At 38.4% G+C, this 18321-nt stretch overlaps 1 protein-coding gene across 1 annotated transcript; it reads right to left on the bottom strand.

Moving 5' to 3' along the window:
* Positions 1 to 277: 277 nt before the first annotated feature.
* LOC139741002 (uncharacterized) lies at positions 278 to 9038 on the bottom strand. Its single transcript, XM_071651592.1, has 7 exons — positions 8886 to 9038; positions 6355 to 6427; positions 5552 to 5645; positions 4201 to 4335; positions 2618 to 2693; positions 1147 to 1292; positions 278 to 470 (listed from the first exon to the last, which is right to left on the bottom strand). The coding sequence occupies exons 1-7, from the start codon at positions 8925 to 8927 to the stop codon at positions 278 to 280; spliced, it is 759 nt and encodes a 252-aa protein (XP_071507693.1). The 5' UTR covers positions 8928 to 9038.
* Between the last annotated feature and the right edge of the window lie 9283 nt (positions 9039 to 18321).

Here is an 18321-nt window from a genome sequence, read left to right as displayed (position 1 = left end):
TGAGGCTACAGTATAATCTCCATAGCAACCAAAGCATCTGCATCACGCAGCAACTTCATTTCACATGATGCACACAAGGGACGTGTCTGGTGTGAACGATACACATCTTTCTCCACTGTCTGTTTCTCTCCCAATCTGACTCGTTGATAAATTTCTCTTACAGCAAGGAGTTGTAAGGAGCCTAAAAATTCAGATGCATCTTTCCTGCCATCACCATGGTGACCCATCCACCCCTCTGACTAGAGTTAGTTCAAGGGTTTTCAAGCTTCGCCAGACGCTATGCATCGTAGTCGTCATCGCTGTCATCGTCGTCCTTGCTTTCACCCTGAGAGAAGCTGGCGTGGGGCATGGTGTACGAGCCCATGGCCGGCGTGTTGCCGGTGAGGGCGCCGTGCTGCAGAGGTAGGGGCTGAGGCATGCTGGGAGGGAATGCGGTGCCAGGCATCTGGTGCACCGACTGGTGCGGTAAACTAGAGTCAGCGATATTGAGGAGACAGCAAAATATGCGCATGAGAACTATCAAGTAATATGTCTGGCACAATATCAAAACCTGAAGCAAACATTTAATGACACACACAGAGCTATAACACAAAGAATGAACTTGAATCACTGCACACCTGTCCTGAAATGTACCACTTTAAGGTACTACAAGGAATGAACACAATATCTACCAATTTCAATTTCAATCTATTTTCGTATTTCTCATGAAAAATGCATGAAATATAACAAAATATGATACATAATGCCCAGCTTGGATATGCAATAAGAATTTACTAACATACATTGTAGAAGACAACAGTCAAAATGTCTTGGTTTGAAAATTACGCAAATAACATTTAGAGGCAACATTTGGACCATAAATTATATGGAAAACTGTGTCTGTGACATACAAAAGGGAATACAATTTCAGTTTGTAAGAATTTAAAGTAGCTCACAATTCTTGTGAAAATACAAATAACCCAAATATAACCAGATACTTCGGACCATGAAAATTTTCTCAAATTGTTAAGAACCTGCATTAAAACACACACCCATAGATTGAGTACTACAAAAATACATGTGTAGGCCTCCAGACAGTCACAACACATTAAGTCTTACTGACAGACGAGAAAATTGGAGAGTATTTTGATGTACTTGTTTACAGACCTATTCTGATGGACATTTGGCACTGCAGGTGAAGCTTTGTGGAGTGACGATGATGATGACGATGGAGCGATTGATGGCACTCTGCTATCACCGGCGGGATGAGCGTGCCTCTCTTCCTTTGCGGACTCATCTGATTCAAAGGAATCCTGAAATGAGAGTTGGGGGGGGGGGGGGGGGCGGTAACGACATAAAAACAAGAAGAATGTTGTATGAGAGGAAATGTTCTATCCTATCTGATAATAGGGAGCTTTAGATTTTCGCGACAAGACGTTCAGAGGACAAACCCTTTTCTGAGTATGCACAAAACCGCTCATCAAAAGCAATCTATTTATAGCTCTTGTTGTCTGAGTTTTCACTGCACGTTCTGGGCTATTTTTATGTCGGCTCAATTCATGACACAGAGAGCAACTAAATGCAATGATCATATGGGGCCCCATTTTATTTTTAATAGGTTGCGTTCTCACGTAATCTAAAGCTACTTTTCAGCACGATGCAGGGAGAGAGGAGAATGTCCAATGCAATCGTCGTCTCAAATGTCTGTATCGCAAATCTAAAGCTCCCTAATCAGGCAGATTGTTGGAAACCTGCTACGTTCTTTTCAGTCCAGTAGGCTGAAAGAAATTCCAGTATTCCTTTGTCATGCGCCAGGTTATAGTTAGGTAACACGGTGGTAACAATTCACAAAGTCCTGGACTTGTTAGCAAGAGATTCTTTGGGTTTGACCTTAACACAGTGTGTGCATTTTTTCAATTTTTAATAGGATATCAAAATATTAACTGCCATGTCCCTTTGACCCAGGCACACAAATTGGCAGTCAATAATGCTGTAGTTATTACGATGGCTGGAACTGTTGAGAGAACAATATTTAGTGAGGGGGTTACTCTCATGAATAAGTCCATGACGTCGTAAAATAACATTTTTGACAAGAGTAGTGAAAGATAATTTGTATGAGTGGAGTAATGCCCTTTGTGGAATCCACTCTCTAGTTTAATACTTTTCCTCGCACTGTTGATCCACAACTGATCAAATTGCTTGTTAATGTACAAATGTTGTAACTTTTTTTTTTTTTTTCATTTTGCTGCAGTTTATTATCATCACATCAAATGCATGTTACAGGATCATGTACAAATGTTGTAACTTGCTCTTGATCTGATAGCCCTCATTGAATGTAGAAAAAATTGAAATATGTAAAGTGGCTTATAAATGTCAAATGTTGCCCTCTGACTGCCCCCCTCCCCTTAGGCTAATGACCTCACATCATTATCCCAAATGAAATATATTTTTGTAATCTCATACAAACCTAAACACACAAAAGGCAGAAAGCAACAAATTACCCCTGAGGCATCATAAGCTGATATTGTGTGCACAATGCAGTTTTTTTTTTTCTCTCTCTCTCTCTCTCTCTTTTTTTTTTCCGAAACTGAGGAAATGATTTTTCATGACCTGCAACACAACTGGCAATGCCACTCACCTCATCAGATGACGTTTCGTCAACAGACTGTATGCTGCTCTGAGCCGAGGTATTCCTGTTTATTCCATGCTTTCTCCTATGTACACGTGACAAAGGAAAACAAAATAAGATCCATGATATCAACTGGCTTCCTTTGTGCAAAATCTGCTTGACACACTTGCATAACTTACAAAATATACTCTAATAAAATTAAAGAGAATTACTTATTAAATGATTATTACTTTTGCATAATTTACAAAATATACTCCAACAAAGAGAATTAGTTGTATTAAAGGACAAGTCCACCTTCATATACATTAGGATTGAGAGAATGCAGAAATATTAGTAGAACACATAAGTGAAAGTTTGAGGAAAATCGGACAATCCGTTCAAAAGTTATGAATATTTTGAGTATCTGCGCAGTCGCTGCTGGATGAGAAGACTACTACAGTGTATGATGTCACATGCGTACAACTAAAGAAAAATAAAAAGAGAATTTCACAAAACTTTACTTTTTGAAATAAGTGCACATTTCTTTGATTTGCTACTGACGTATGTTAGGGTAATACTATTCCCCCTGCCTTCTGAAAGAGAGAAGTCGAGTGTTCTTTTGTTATGCGAGAAAAATGGAAATATGTTGAATTTTCTTTATTCTTTCTTTATATCGTTGTACTCATGTGACATCACAAGCTTACTTAGTCTTTTCATCCAGCCGTGACTGAGCAGAAACTTCAAAAATTCATTACTTTTGAACAGATCGTCCAATTTTCCTCAAACTCCCATTGATGTGTTCTACTATTGTTGCTGCATTCACTCAACCCACATGTCTATGACGGTGAACTTGTCCTTTAAGGAGAATTATAAGGGATATAGACTGACAGACCATCTTCGTCAAGCGAGCTCTGCGGAAAAGGGTTGCCAATGAGACTCTTGTTCAGACTAACTAAGTATTGATCAGACATATTAAATATTATCGAGAATTAATACCTAATTCTCTTTAATTCAATTAACTCATTATTTATTTCTATAGACTATATCTGGGAATCTGATTGCTCTCTTTTTCTTCAAAGTAAAAGACAGAAATCCTTTTCATAGTAACAAAAGAAAAAATTGAAAATATAATTTCAAAACATGTTTCCTTCTAAACTAAGAATTCTTGGATTTGTTTGTTTTTGCTAGGTCTGTTAAGTGCCTTAGTACCATGTTTCTCCTAAACACAATTACTATCTGGAAGTGTTTTCTATAAATTAAATTTTGCATGCTGCTGGACACGAGTTTTGAATCAATATGACCTCCATGACATGAAGGGGGAGGGGGAGAGTGGGAAGTCAGCTTAGCTGAACGTTTCATTAACTTCAGCCAAGGTGCATCTCATGATATCAAACAAGTCTCTTTGAATTTGGAAATCCTTTTATAGTTATGTTACATGCTTGTCATGATATGGTACACATACATGCCACTTGAGTAACGCTCCCAGGAAAACAAAAGAAAATGATAAAAAAAAAAGAAAGAAAAAGAAATGTATTTAGGTGAGCAAGTACCATAGTACATGTACTGGCTGTGCAAAAAACTCGTATAACAATACAAGTCCTCTTATGGACTACCTTGAGTTAGCGTGCTTCTCAGCAGAGTAGGATCCACTATGATTTGGTTCCTCATCCTCACAAGATATGGTTGGTACGTTCTCCACCAGGTCTCTCAGGAAGTCAAATTTGCTCTCCTGCTCAATGCACTGCTTTCTGCAAAGGAGGGAGTCAACACATGATTCAATAATTACCTCAAGCAAGGAAGGAGGTTATGTTTTCATCAGCATTGGTTTGTTTCTGTTTGCAACCCCCCCCCCCCCAAAAAAAAAAAAAAAAAAAAAAAAACCTCTCAAAATGTTGGGAACGGATTTGAATGAAACTTGCAGTAAAAGATGATAACGACACAAGGAACGGATGATTACATTTTGGTACTGATAAGGGGTTTTGAATGGATTTTTGAAGGTTTTTAATCTTTTGGCTCAGGAGTTCAAGCTGCGCATTTCAGGTTTGCATGTGCTCTTTATAGCGTGTACTGTACTTGGGCAAGGTGTTGCACAGCTGGAAGCTGACGACATAAACGAAAGGTTTCTATATTGGAAAATTGGGCAATTTTGAGCATGCGTGTATTGGTGGAAATGAGCTGCTTGGTGGAGGTCTGCACTCTCCAAGTGCTTTTCTAGTTCTTTATACAATCTGTAATACAGCCAAGTGTGCAAGATGTACAGAGGGAGAGAGAGAGGGAGGGTGAGAGGGAGGGGACGGGAGATGCCATTAGCAGCTACTATGGCTATCTTGTGTCAGTCAGTATTCCAGTTCATAATAGACTAGTATGCCAGTCAACTGTACATCTGCATCAGGGCAACAATATGGATGGTTCTTCTTTGTCACATTTTTACATACGCTACAAGTCCGACAACAAAACCCCATCATGTCACAGTCCTTATACCATAGTCTCGCCTAAATGACAAAGTGGTCCTTATGTACAAGATGTAAAATAACGCTCAATCAATATTTCATTCACATAAAAAAAAACCCTCCTCTTTAGTCCTTTAAAACCATCCAGTGAGCGAGATGACTGAACCTCCCACAGTCATTAAAAGAACGCGAATGACTAACAAATTACTGATAATAGTTCATTCATTTTAAAGCATCATGAAATGCTACGACTGATACATCTGTAACTTTAACAATCTGCATACATTTAAAATGCTCTGCATACCAGTCTATAAAAAAATACAGCTCTGGTCATACTATCAACATCATGGTACAACCCACAAGGAAAATGACAAGAAAACCAACACATCGTACACCAAAATGTGACAAATTTTGTGCCGAGGGGGGATATAAGGAGCTACTTGTCTTCATCAATATGATTTAATGGGACAGTTTCGCAAAGGGCATCAACTTTCATACCTTGGTGTTTACTTACATGTGTGACGTTGTCAATGTCTTTGCGTTCCTGGACAGGGTATGCTCTGAAGACTTCGTAATCAGAGCCTCCACAAATATTTCAAGTGCCTTAGCTGAAATGCACAGATACGCAAGGAAGATTCTTCGTCAAGGATAAAGGCATCTGCTGGCACGGAAGTGAATATCATCAATCTTTCCCTATCTGTCAGTGGTTTGGAGACTCATTGTGCTAACTAAACAAGGCTAGTTACATCAAAACACAACCACCATGCTGTCATCCTCTTTCCCATCACTTTCCTCTTCTTCCTCTCCTCCTCCTTCTCCCTCACATTACTCTTTGTCTCAATTTCTTTCTACTTTCCAAATCTTCTATCCAGCGTGTCTGATACTCTTTGTATCTCTCTGATCAAATTTCATACACATTCTGTGCTTTCTCTATAATTATAAAACTCTACTTCCAGACACACATGTCATCTAAAATGAAATCATACCAGTGGCAGTAACGAAAATCTAATCCCTGTGATCTCAATAATAAAAACAGGGGCACATTTTAAAGCAATATTCTTACTCTCTCGTTCACATCCTAGCACTCGCTAGAATGATGCATGCTAAAACATTAAATATGACTGTCTACAGCATATGAGGGTCTAGCACCATCAGGGGACCGTTTCATGAAACTTTTTGTCAGTGATTTACACTGACAACTGTTAAAAGCTACTGAAATCCTTAGGTCTGATTGGCTGATAGCAAATTTGTCGGTGAAAACCTCCGACGAACTCATTAATGAAACGCCCCCCAGGAGTGATGATAAAGAAAGGATACAGATAAGTACTGGTACTGGAGCTGCTACTTTTCCAACATCCTCGTCTTTCTGCATGATTTTCTTGATGCGAGCCTGGAAAAGCAAACACAAGAAAATGTTATTGCATTGTCATAAACATACAGTAAAGCAACACATCTTTCAAAATAGTCTTCTAAATTTTTGATGCCCCTATTTCTAGGGATACTGTTCCCCCTTTTTTTACCACTCCCAACAGAAGATACAATAGAAATGGATACTTTCTATGTTCCTCTTTTGGAGAAATGACTTAAAAGGAAGGAAACTACAGTGAGGAAAACACGAACATTGGTAAACCTTTCAAGAGCATTAGAGGCCACCATAACCCATCCACTCACTGTCTTTTACTTCAGCTAAACATGAACCTATGCATACAGAAAGGGTGAAAACCTATGTGCATGCAATGTCCCATATATGCATTCACCAATGATGTCACTAGTTGTGGTCAGAAAAGGCTCGTCATAAAATCCTAGGGAAGAAGGACTACTGTCAAACATGATATATTCGCGGCATGAAATTTTCGCGAATTGCCGCTGACATTCCGATGCATTTATTGCAGACAAGAACTTTCGCGTATATTCAATTTCGTGAATCTTGGCTCTTGTGAAATTCGCAAAATTAAAATGCATGCAAACATTCCTCGTTTTACAGTAATTGAATATACCAGTCTGTAAATTGAAATATCGAATAGGGGAGATAGTGCAACCCACTGACTTCTAGGTCATTTTTGTTGAGCCTGCGGTGGCGCCAATGTATGTTTTTTATCCACTTATATATCACACTGAAAGTGAAAAATTTTATAAAGTTCAAACTCCTGAGGCCGGAAAGACAATTTTTTTTTGTCTAGAAATGTGAAAATACCGCAATTCGCAAGCCGCATTATCGACCACAACACTACCGTATCCAAATTTTGACTGCCTGCTAGACCAACATGTAGAAACCTATACGCTTTTGCACACAGTCGAACCTTGGTGCCGGTGCCGATACTAACATCAGAATTCTCTAGACGCTACGTCCCTTGTACGTTTGTCTATCATTACCCACATCTAATCTAGACCTAGGGGTCTAGACAGAGCAGAGGAGCGCTAGAAAAAGGACCTAGATACTGCCATTTCAGCAACTGTGCACTTTACAGCCCTATATTATCGGTGCGAGATTTCACCCTAATGGAGCAGTGCACGAGAATTCGAGAGCCTGTTAGGCACCGCGGGTTCAACAGCATGTCTTCATGTACTTGACTGTGTGCATGTGTGCGAGATTTCGCATTGGGATGTAGTGTGTGTCATGTGTGAATGTGTCAGCGTGTGTGTGCGTGATGAAAGCATTTACGGTACGTCACATGGTTGCCCTTCCCTGCCTATACAAACAGGGTGACTGTGCATTGGCACACAACGGAACGCAATGAGTGTTAAACTTCCGCCCTTCAATCATGATTTTAAATGAATGAATTCTGTGATCATATCTTAAGCAGAGGATGTTATACTAATCAACCTATTGCAGAGGACATACGTCCACTCACGGCCTTGGCGAAATCATTTTGTGAAATAATAATTAAAACAAAATAAAATCTTATTCAGATTCATCAGTCTGTTAGTGTTTATTTTGTCCAGACGCCGTGCAAAGTGTGTACAGCTACCAATTTACAGGCAGCCACTACATGGACACACACACACACACAGAGCCTCGCCTACGTGATTGGTTTGCGCGATTTGTGATGGGGTCGGATGGGATGAATGAAGGAGGCATACAAATATTCACGTAACCGTTGTGGCGAGTTGGCGCAAGCTACAATTGTAGGAATAGGATGTTCAAGAATGGAATCTATTGTACTGCACACTACTGCCAACTTTCTCACACTTTGCGCCATGATCATAGCAGATGCAACATTGTAGATCTGAAAGCTCAATAATCCTGTATCGGAGAGCAAAGGCTGGGCTGGCACGGTACGCGAAATTGCGATCGCCCAGCAGTGTTTGATGTGTCAGCTCCGCAGAAGTACAGTGATTGAGGCAGGCTTTTAGTGACCTTATCACTTGTCAAACAGCGTTCCTTACAGCAAGAGAAGTTCGCCAGCTGCTCAGTGCGAGGTGGTTCATTCATGGGATATCACCTTGGTTGACGGCGAATGAGGCACTGATAATACTAACTTTTTGTTAACAGTGTTAAACAGGGCCGTAATAAAGTGTGCAATTGCCGCAATTTCATACAAAATAGCAAAGACTGAATAAATTCTGGCAACACGACACCCAATGTGACCCATTGTTGTTGTTAATCAAACTTGACACGAAACAAGAAATGCCCATACAGACATATTTGTAGCCGATGCTGTCACACTCCACTGCAATAGTGGTGTAATACATGTATTCAGTGTTGTGAGGACGTGATTAGATGGCTGCGCTGCGATGCTATGTAAAACGTCACGATTAATAATCCAACATAATTTTCAGTACATGGGACACGTCATATTATTGCGTGACAGTATTCAAAGAGCTGCACAAAACATAATGATACTCACGGGAGGGAATCGAGCATTGTACTTTTTCTTTTTACTTGGCATCTTTCTGACTCGTTGGGAAGAGGTGATACTTTCAAATCACCGATTCCAATATGTGGAAATGAAACGTGACACCGACCCAGAGACCCGACCAAACTTTCCCAGGTCCTAGAGCTTCAGCATCAGTAGTCGCAAGTCGGTTTTGGCACTAGAGAGGACGCTCTTCTGAAAATGCGTTTCATATCACACATCCGTCACGCAGCAGGTGAAATTCTGTTACGTAACATTCGTCAGGGAGTTGCGTTGGGAGGGAGAACCTCCCCAATGGGTACCCCCCCCCCCCCCCAATTATATTGTGGGTGTTGGCGGTACATCATTCAGTATCAGCAGTACCTTGATACCTTGATGCAGTAATCCCTTGAGAAGCAGCTTGTACATGAAGCTATACTAGGATGAACTCGAGCTGTGTGTCGTGAGGGGGTGTCAGTAGTGGTTGAACGTGACCGAGTTCACTCGATCAGTTCCATGGCCGTCGCTAAGAGTTTTACTTTTTAAAGTATCAGTGGTGAATGTGGTAGGTCTATTGAAGTAATCGAGGAGGATTCGTAAACTTATGTCAATCAAACCATTAGTTGTCCCAGTCAAACAATAGATTTAATCAATCCAGTTTAAAAACCACCCAACTCAGGACAACATTTATCAGCCAGTTCACAGAACTAGTTGCAATCTAATTTTCCTTTTTCCAGCGAGCTGTCAGAACCCGGAACCATCTGCTGGACCCTTGGTCGAGATTACCAACCCATCAAGAGATGCAACCTCCTGTTGGGTCACACATGCTCTAAGCAAAGAGGCATGTTTTTCACTTTAACTATGCATGGTCATTTTTATTGTAGGCCTTACATTAGTGACATTTGAAATCGTCTTATTCACAATTAATGATACCACTTCTCACTGACTCACGACACTTCACCAATCCCGGGATTATAGGTCCCCCAGGAGCTGATGAAAGGGATCCATACTTCAAGATTCTGGGTTGAGCATGTGTAGACAAAGTTCATTGCAGACTTTCCCTTGAAATTGACTTGTAAACTGATATCAAGTGTATTAAAAAAACACACACAAATTATAGGTCTCCATGAACACTGTGTTAGAAATAACCATGTATGAACTACTAAGTGCCTATAGGACCGCAGAGGCAAATGTGCATTCTTTCCATTGAATCAATAAAAGACATTCACGCAGCATCTTACATATATGGGTACCACTTTCTTCTTGGCTTTTCTTTTTTAATGCTCTTCCAAAAGATTATTACGTGTTTTGTAAATTCTGTGGTTCAAAAGGTCACTGCAGACGAGTGTTAACTGGCTTATATTACCTATGATAAATTTAAATGAGCAGTCAGCTCCAATTCAAGAAGAATAATTATCTCCTTCCCCATAGTGCAAGCGTATTACAGGTAGTATAAGGATTCCTCACCGACTTTAACTGGTATTACGAAAGGGATTTTCCGATTTACGAAATGCTAAATACAAAAGAGGGATCAAGAGTGAGCGAGGGGGACACATTTTTGAAGGTGGAATCGGCCTCGCGCATTCATCACACTCTTTTTTTTTCAGCAATCTTTATTCTTCCACATTCAAACACGATATATAAAGCATTCCATCGACTTGTTTCTGACATAATTATATATGTTTCGGGTAATGATACATACAAAAATAATATCATCAATGAGAAAGAAAACTGGATATTTGACACTTGGCATTCCAGTCATCAAATAAATAATAACTGAAACTGAACAAAATACAAAACTATACATCAAAACACAACGTGGTCATATTGTATATTAACCAAAGACCACCCCAGCTCTCCACAGCTGCTCCTCCTAATATTGTAATCTATGATGAATATCATTTTTCCCCCATCCCCTTCACCCTCTCTTCCCCCTTGCACTTGTCGACCCCCAGTATACCACATGTTACAAAAACACATTTCCAAATTTTAGATCCTTAGTAGTTCGAAAACTATGTATCAGATGACACTGTCGTTGAGATGAGTAATAGCTGAATAGTGTCCAATTTAGTTGGATGTGATTTGAATTATTATGAAAGCATGAATCGGTTTCATTAAATTAATCCACGATTAATCTTGAAGTTAGAAATTTGAACTTAAACTTGCACATGCTACGTACACACACACACACACACACACGCACGCATGCACTTCGCTCCAAAAACAAACAAACAAACAAACAAACAAACCAGAACACAGATACACAAAATACATACAGGCACAGACACTCGCAAATGCATTTATGACAAAGTGGTACATTACTTTTATGCCTATACGTACATTAGCCTGCAGCCCTCAAGTATAATAGTGCAAGCTTATTACATGTATATAAAAATAAGTTCGTTGAATAAGAGTGCACGGGATAATGTAGGGAAAAAGAAAGGAAAAGAGCGTGAGAAGAAAAAAAAGGACAGCAAGAGAGAAACGAGAGGTCGAAAGGGAAGGAGAAAGAGAGACAGAAAGAGACATACGCATACACTCATACACACACACTCATACACACACACGCACGAACACACTGTACATTGAATGGATGCCCGCATAAGCATACAAAGTTTTTCGATGTTTTGTTTAAAATAACATTAAACGGTCTTACAGCTTTAAGATTTCTCTCACTCTTTGACGACGCATCAACAAACTTTTCCTTCATTCGTCCTCTTGACTGGTTAATTATTGAAAAAAAAACAAGCAAACAAAGAAGCAAAGCAAAACACACACACGAAAAAGTCCCCAAACCAACAATATTGTCGTGGTATCAACCACAATCGTTCGTGGCAATTATCAGAGTTAGATTTGTCCTATATGGATGGCATGTCTTTGCGGACAGTTCTACCGACCGAGTTTAGTCCAACCTCACTCAGCCCTGATTGTCCGAATCTGATTTCGGGGTCAAATAGAAGGATCGGATACTGGCGGGGAACAAACAGGGTTGACTTCCTATATCGGACACTTCTCTCGATGGCATTGACCCTGAGCGTGCTCCGGAAACGTTTCAAGGGCTATCGCTGGTTTGTCTCCTGACACAATGTCAAACACTTGATACTTGACTTCCATGCATTATCATCATAATCTTTCCATTATTTATTTACTGCAAGTCCCTTACTCTCTGGATAACCAGTGATAATGAAGACATCATACTAACGAGTTGTGGGTTGCCAGGAGCAGAACTTCTTGAATTGTAAGTATTTGTATTTTTTGGTACGTATTTTAGCTGTCAATCATTGATATGATCAGTCGGGTAACAAAGGGTGTGACAAAACGATATTATGTTGCAGTATTAGTTATCTTATTGCTATCATGTCATTTTTTGTCATCATGTGCGATTTTTTTGTTTTTAGTTTTCTTGTGATTCGTTTATCTTATTTCATATATTATGCTATCAATGTATTTTTCTTAAAAGTACATGTCACATCATTAAATATTACATCAATATATATTTTCTGTATATATCGTATATATAGGGGACATGGAGGGCCCAACTCCATATACTTATGTCATATCAACTGAATTTTGCAATTTATTGTTCATGTCTTGCAGGAGAACAATGATGATTACGTGATTTTTATAATGTGTTCATATAAGATCGTATACTTTATACCTTCCTTTAATTGTGGTAGGCTCACAGAGATTTATAGCTTAATCTAAAACTCGCAATCAATGAAACATTTATATCGGCTCTAAAGAGAACACTGCTATTTCGACACAGCGTGCCCTTCCTTCAAAATGAAAGGTACATCTAATGTGAGTTTTTGATAATGACTGAATGGTGTTTCAATATGTTTTCATGATTTAGTGGGAAGAGTGACAAATGGAACATCACGTGTATTCTTTCGTTTTTAAAATGAAATTTCGCAACATATCTGACCGCAAATGTAAATCACATGAGAAGATGACGTCATCGTCTAAAATTTTTCTGTATTAATTTGTCTATACACAAAGCATATATTACACATCGATGCCTGTTCATGGCCAAGAATTTATAATCTACAACCCGATTCACTTTAAAGTAATTCCTGCGAAGTTAGTGCAAGTCCGCAATAATGTAATCCCGAGATCATTATTCAGTCTTCTTCCGTTCTTTTTTTTTTCTTTTTTCTTGCTACGAGTTTTCTTCGAGGGTTAACATTGTTTTTATGGAAGATTTGTGTTTAAGTCAAATTTGAGATCTTGTACGGCGATGACGTCATGAAACTCATCTTTGTTGCATGTGACATTGTGATCAATGCACATTGCTCCATGTAAACTTGTGTAACTTTACAACGCTTTTAACCATCAACAGAGGTACAGTCATGTCTTGTTCATTTCAGTGAAGCTTCTATCAATTTTTTTGTTGGATTTTACCCTTGTTAAATATTTTGTTACAGTCATCTTGATCGTGGATGAATATATTTATTTTGATATATTCATATTAGTTCTTATGTTCCCTGTGCTCTCTTCCTCCTCAGTCCCCTCTTTTACTATCTATCTATCTATCTATCTCTCTTTAAATCCTTGGGGTTGTCTACAAAAAGGCGAATACAATCAGGCTGTATAGTAATCAGTAGAAACAATGCTGGCTAAAAGCTGATGATTCTTCCCATTCAGTTTCCCCTCTATCTGTTGATCTCGATCTCTTCCCAGCTTTCTCTCCCCCCCCCCCTCTCTCTCTTCCTTTTCCCTCTCTTGTCAAATTTCTCTCTTGCTCTCTATCTCTCTCTATATATCTCTCTATGATCTCTCTCCGTCTCTTCCTTTGTATGGTTCTTTCTATAGTTCTCCATATGTTTGTTCTCTTGCTTGGCAGCAACTCGACATTTTGAGCCCTGTCATTACATGAAAATTAGGAAGGAAATAAATTCCAAGTGATATGATTATCTATTCAGAAGAACGTTATCTGTTTCCTTAGTGTACGGGAGTTCTCCAACGTGATTGGCTTCACTTAAAGGGGACGGCTAGTAACTGATAAGTGGGAATCAGTGGAAATGCAGGGGGATGATTGTTCCAATTCTTGTGGGATTCATTTAAGAGTACATTATATGTCTATTGTTGTGTGACAATTATTTGCTTCGGAATGGTCTCATATTCAAGTAATGTGCAGTTTAATGCCCCGTCACTGTACAGGCATGCTAACCTGGAAACATTAAACTGCACATTACTGGAATATGATATCATTCTGAAGCAAATAATGTTCACACAACATATATATAATGTACTCTTAAATGAATCCCACAAAGATTGGAACAATCATCTCCCGGAATTCCCGCTGATACCCATTGATCAGTTACTAGCCATCCCCTTTAAGGTCAGCAAGACCGACCCCCTCCCCCCCCAAAAAAAAAAAAAAACAACAACAACAACAACACACACACACCAAAAAAAAAAACAAAACCAAACAACCAAAACACACTCACACACACACACACACACACACACACACACACACAAACCAAACAAACAACCAATATTTCCGTCTGTCCTTATTGTTAACCTTTAATCCCACCGGGTGACAACAGTTAAGGATAAAAAACCCTTGAATTGTGCTTTGGGGTTACATCAGGGAACGTATGTATAAACCCTAGTGTGATGATTATACGGAAACAGTGATCGTAGACCAAGCTTTAATACAAGGGTGTTCTGTCATGGCTGGATCGACTGATTTTATTACTGCATTCCTTTTAATACATAAATGTAACACAAAGACAATTGAAAATGGTCATTTACTATTGTTTAACTCTAAGAGTTTCTTGAAACAGGTAAGTGATAAACAAAGTGTACGATATTATTTCATGATTATACAAAATGAAGATGAGCATGCAGTTGTTATTTCATGGGTATATGCAAACCTAATATTTACATGAATCTGTCTTTCAAGGGACAAATAAAGCAACTAAGTAAACTCTTTACGAGAATATTCATGGTTACATGCAGATAACATCTTAAACATCATCAGATAAAATATAAGCACGCATCGCCACAGATTGACTGGTAACGCACCGGAAAGAACGTGTGTTTTCCAAACAAACACACTACCATGACCTACTAAAAAGGAAGTGACCAAAAGTTCAAATATGGAGCGTATATCGTATAGATTGAGGTCGCACTCATGATGAAACTAGACACAAACTGTCACTATTATGTACTAACTTTGTGACCGCTGTAACCACGGTCATAACATTTGGAGAAAAAAAAACAACAATCGAGTGACAGTGAAGGATACTATAAAGGGCTTTTTACACTTGTAAATTTTTGCTTAGCCCCGGACCAACGGTGGGGCTAAGGGGGGGGGGGGGGCCTTAGCCCCACCGTTGGTACGGGACTATCCTTAGCCCACTTTCTGTTTACACTCGTTTTTGCCAAAGTGGGCTAGCCCCACCGATAGTACGGTACTATCTGGCCCTGCAAAATAGCAGGGGTTAGCACCGCAATTGCGGTGCCAAGCAAGTGAGTGTAAACAGAACGAAAAAAATAATCCTGGGCTAAGCGACGGAGACGAAGTCCGACCCTCACTGACCAATCAGAAACGAGGTAATCAAGTGCTGCCGGTGCGTGCGTGTCCGTGTACAGTACACAGCGTAATTATGAATATTCATGTGGATTGGAAAGTCCGGGGCTAAGAAATACGAGTGTAAAAAGGTCAGTTTTCTCCTTAGCCCCAGACAAGAGATAGTACGGGACTAATTGGCGAGTGTAAAAAGCTGAAAAAATTGGTACGGGACTAACGATAGTCCTGGGTCAGAGAAAGTCCGGGGTTAAGAAACACAAGTGTAAAAAGCCCTTAAGATAATTACATTCAGCCTGTTCTCATTCTATAGGTTGATGTGACTTTGTAAGATACGCTGTAGAGACAATTTCCACTCTTTTTCAAATGCCTCTTTCCTGATTTCATTACGTTCTGTTTATCTATACCGTGCAAACTTTCTTTTCAACCACCAGAAATGGCTTTATTGTTTTGTGCTCTTCGAACGCCCTTCATTTTCTTTCAAATGCACATGCTTCGGCCACAAAGCAAACCTTGTATGAATTCAAGACCTTTTGACTTGCCTTGATGAAACCATACAAATGAAAAAAAGAAAATAAAACACGCACGCATGCACACACACATGCAGACACACAAAGCAAATAAAAACGAAACATAGAAACAAGTTTACAGAAAAACATTGGTTCGACCATCCTTGTTATGTGCGGCTTATCAAAGCATTTACATTTTCTCTCTTTTTTGTTCTCAAAATGACCCTGTGTCGTCAAGAAGGTGTAAACATGTCATGTAAGACAGTACCATTATTCCAAAGTACAACATTATTTCGCTTAGGCTTTCGTGGGAGAATGATAACTAACAGATGTTCGGAATTTCTTCGAAATAAAGACATTAAATCGTAAACTTAAACAACAACGTAAATGTAGACTCACGCTTTAAGGGGACTGCACAGTATTGGTCGAGGTGAAGATTCAGCTTGTAACGTTTTGCGAAATATTTAGAAATCACTCTATGAAATGTTAAAGAGCAGACAATTCTAATGGAAATCAAAAGTGTATTTGATGAAAATCGGTTTTGAGAGATAATATCTAAAAACAAGGAAAAACAAAGAGATCGTAATAAAAGTCGTGACCTGTCAATTTTATTAGGATCACTGTTTTTGGATATGTCAGCCATTTTGAAGCCAATTTTCATCAAATAAACGTTGAAGCCTTCTTTAAATTACATGCTCTTTCATATTTCATAAGAGGTTTCTCATTATCTCACTAAAAATTTTATAAACTTGAATCCTCACCTCAACAAGTACTGTACAGTCCCTTTAAGACTTGTACACGTCTAAGAAGGCTGCTTGTGGAATCAGATGAAGAGAAAAGAAAGAAACAAATTCCGAACTGTGAACCGGTGATAACAATGCCACAGTCATATAATGCGGGATGTCTCGGAATGCCCCCAAAATTGCTTGTCAATATTTATCCTCGGACGCCCGAGGAAACGTTTTGAATGTGTAAACTCTCCCTTGTCTATCACCCTCGCCCTCTTTCTCTCTGTCCATCTATCAATCTATCTATCTATCTATCTATCTATCTATCTATATATATATATATATATATATATAGGCCTATATATATATATATATATATATATATATATATATATATATAGCTATCTATCTAACTATCTATCTATCTAGATCTATCTATCTATCTATCTATCTATCTATCTAGATCTATCTATCTATCTATCTATATCTATCTATCTATCTATCTAGCTTTCTTTCTTTCTATCTATCTATCTATATCTATTTATCTATCCATTTATCTATCTATCGATCTATCTATCTATCTATATATATATATATATATCTTTCTATCTATCTGTCTATCTATCTATCTATCTATCTATCTATATTTATCTATCTATATCTATCTATCTATATCTATCTATTTATCTATCTATTTATCTATCTATCCATTAATCTATCTCTCTTTCCATCCCCCTCTCCGCCTCTTTTTTTAAACTGCCTAATCAAATCGTCTCCGTCTTTCCATGTCTTCTTCCATCCATTCATTTTATTTCATTCCCAACCACACAAAACATTTACATACACATAGTGGCACAAACTCAGTACAATGTTGTAACAAAGAAATACTGTGAATTGACATTGAATAACATGGCATTTCTGATTACACCGAATCAAAATCAGAATTGTTGGAAGTGACAGCAAAGCTTGTGATTTGGAGTCTCTTCGTGGGCAATAACTGATAACTGAACTACTGTCTCTGACTTAACTCTTTATGTGTATTCTTTTATCTTATGTGCGTGTGCATCTTTTTTTTGTTCTCTTTATTTCTACCTTTCTCTTGCATCGCCTATTTTCTTTTGACGTCTCCTGTGATTTCTGTCAGGATGTCTTTGTCTACCCCCAACAAACAAATATATGAATTATAAATAATGTGAGACAAATTCCCTCTTTGACTTTCTATTCAAGAGCTTCAGTCTTTAAAATGGAAGACCACAGAAGCTAAAGTACTGCCTCGCCTTTTTCAATTCATCTAAATATATACCAACTAATTCATAGAGGTTTCAGGGGTGGGGGAGGGGGGGGGGGGATTGTGACTCCTTAAGGACCGATACAAAGAAAGTTGAACTATTAGCTATTAGATCATTCAAATATCTCAACAGCATACTACTACGAAACTCTGATTCCAGTTTGCTTGCATGAGACAAATACTTCTGAAATGCTTCAAGAATATATGAATATATACATATATATATATATATATATATATATATATATATATATACATATATATACACATATATATATATATACGTATATATATGTATATATATATATATATATATATATATATATATATATACACTGAAGAATGACATGTTTTGGCAATATTCATATTTGATATTGTCTACATA

Source organism: Diadema antillarum, unplaced genomic scaffold (assembly GCF_040938485.1).
Source record: "Diadema antillarum isolate AM-2024a unplaced genomic scaffold, OU_Dant_1.0 seq00000894_RagTag, whole genome shotgun sequence".
NCBI lineage: Eukaryota > Metazoa > Echinodermata > Echinoidea > Diadematoida > Diadematidae > Diadema > Diadema antillarum.
Note: the sequence above shows the minus strand (reverse complement) of the source record. Positions and strands in the feature narration are given on the sequence as shown.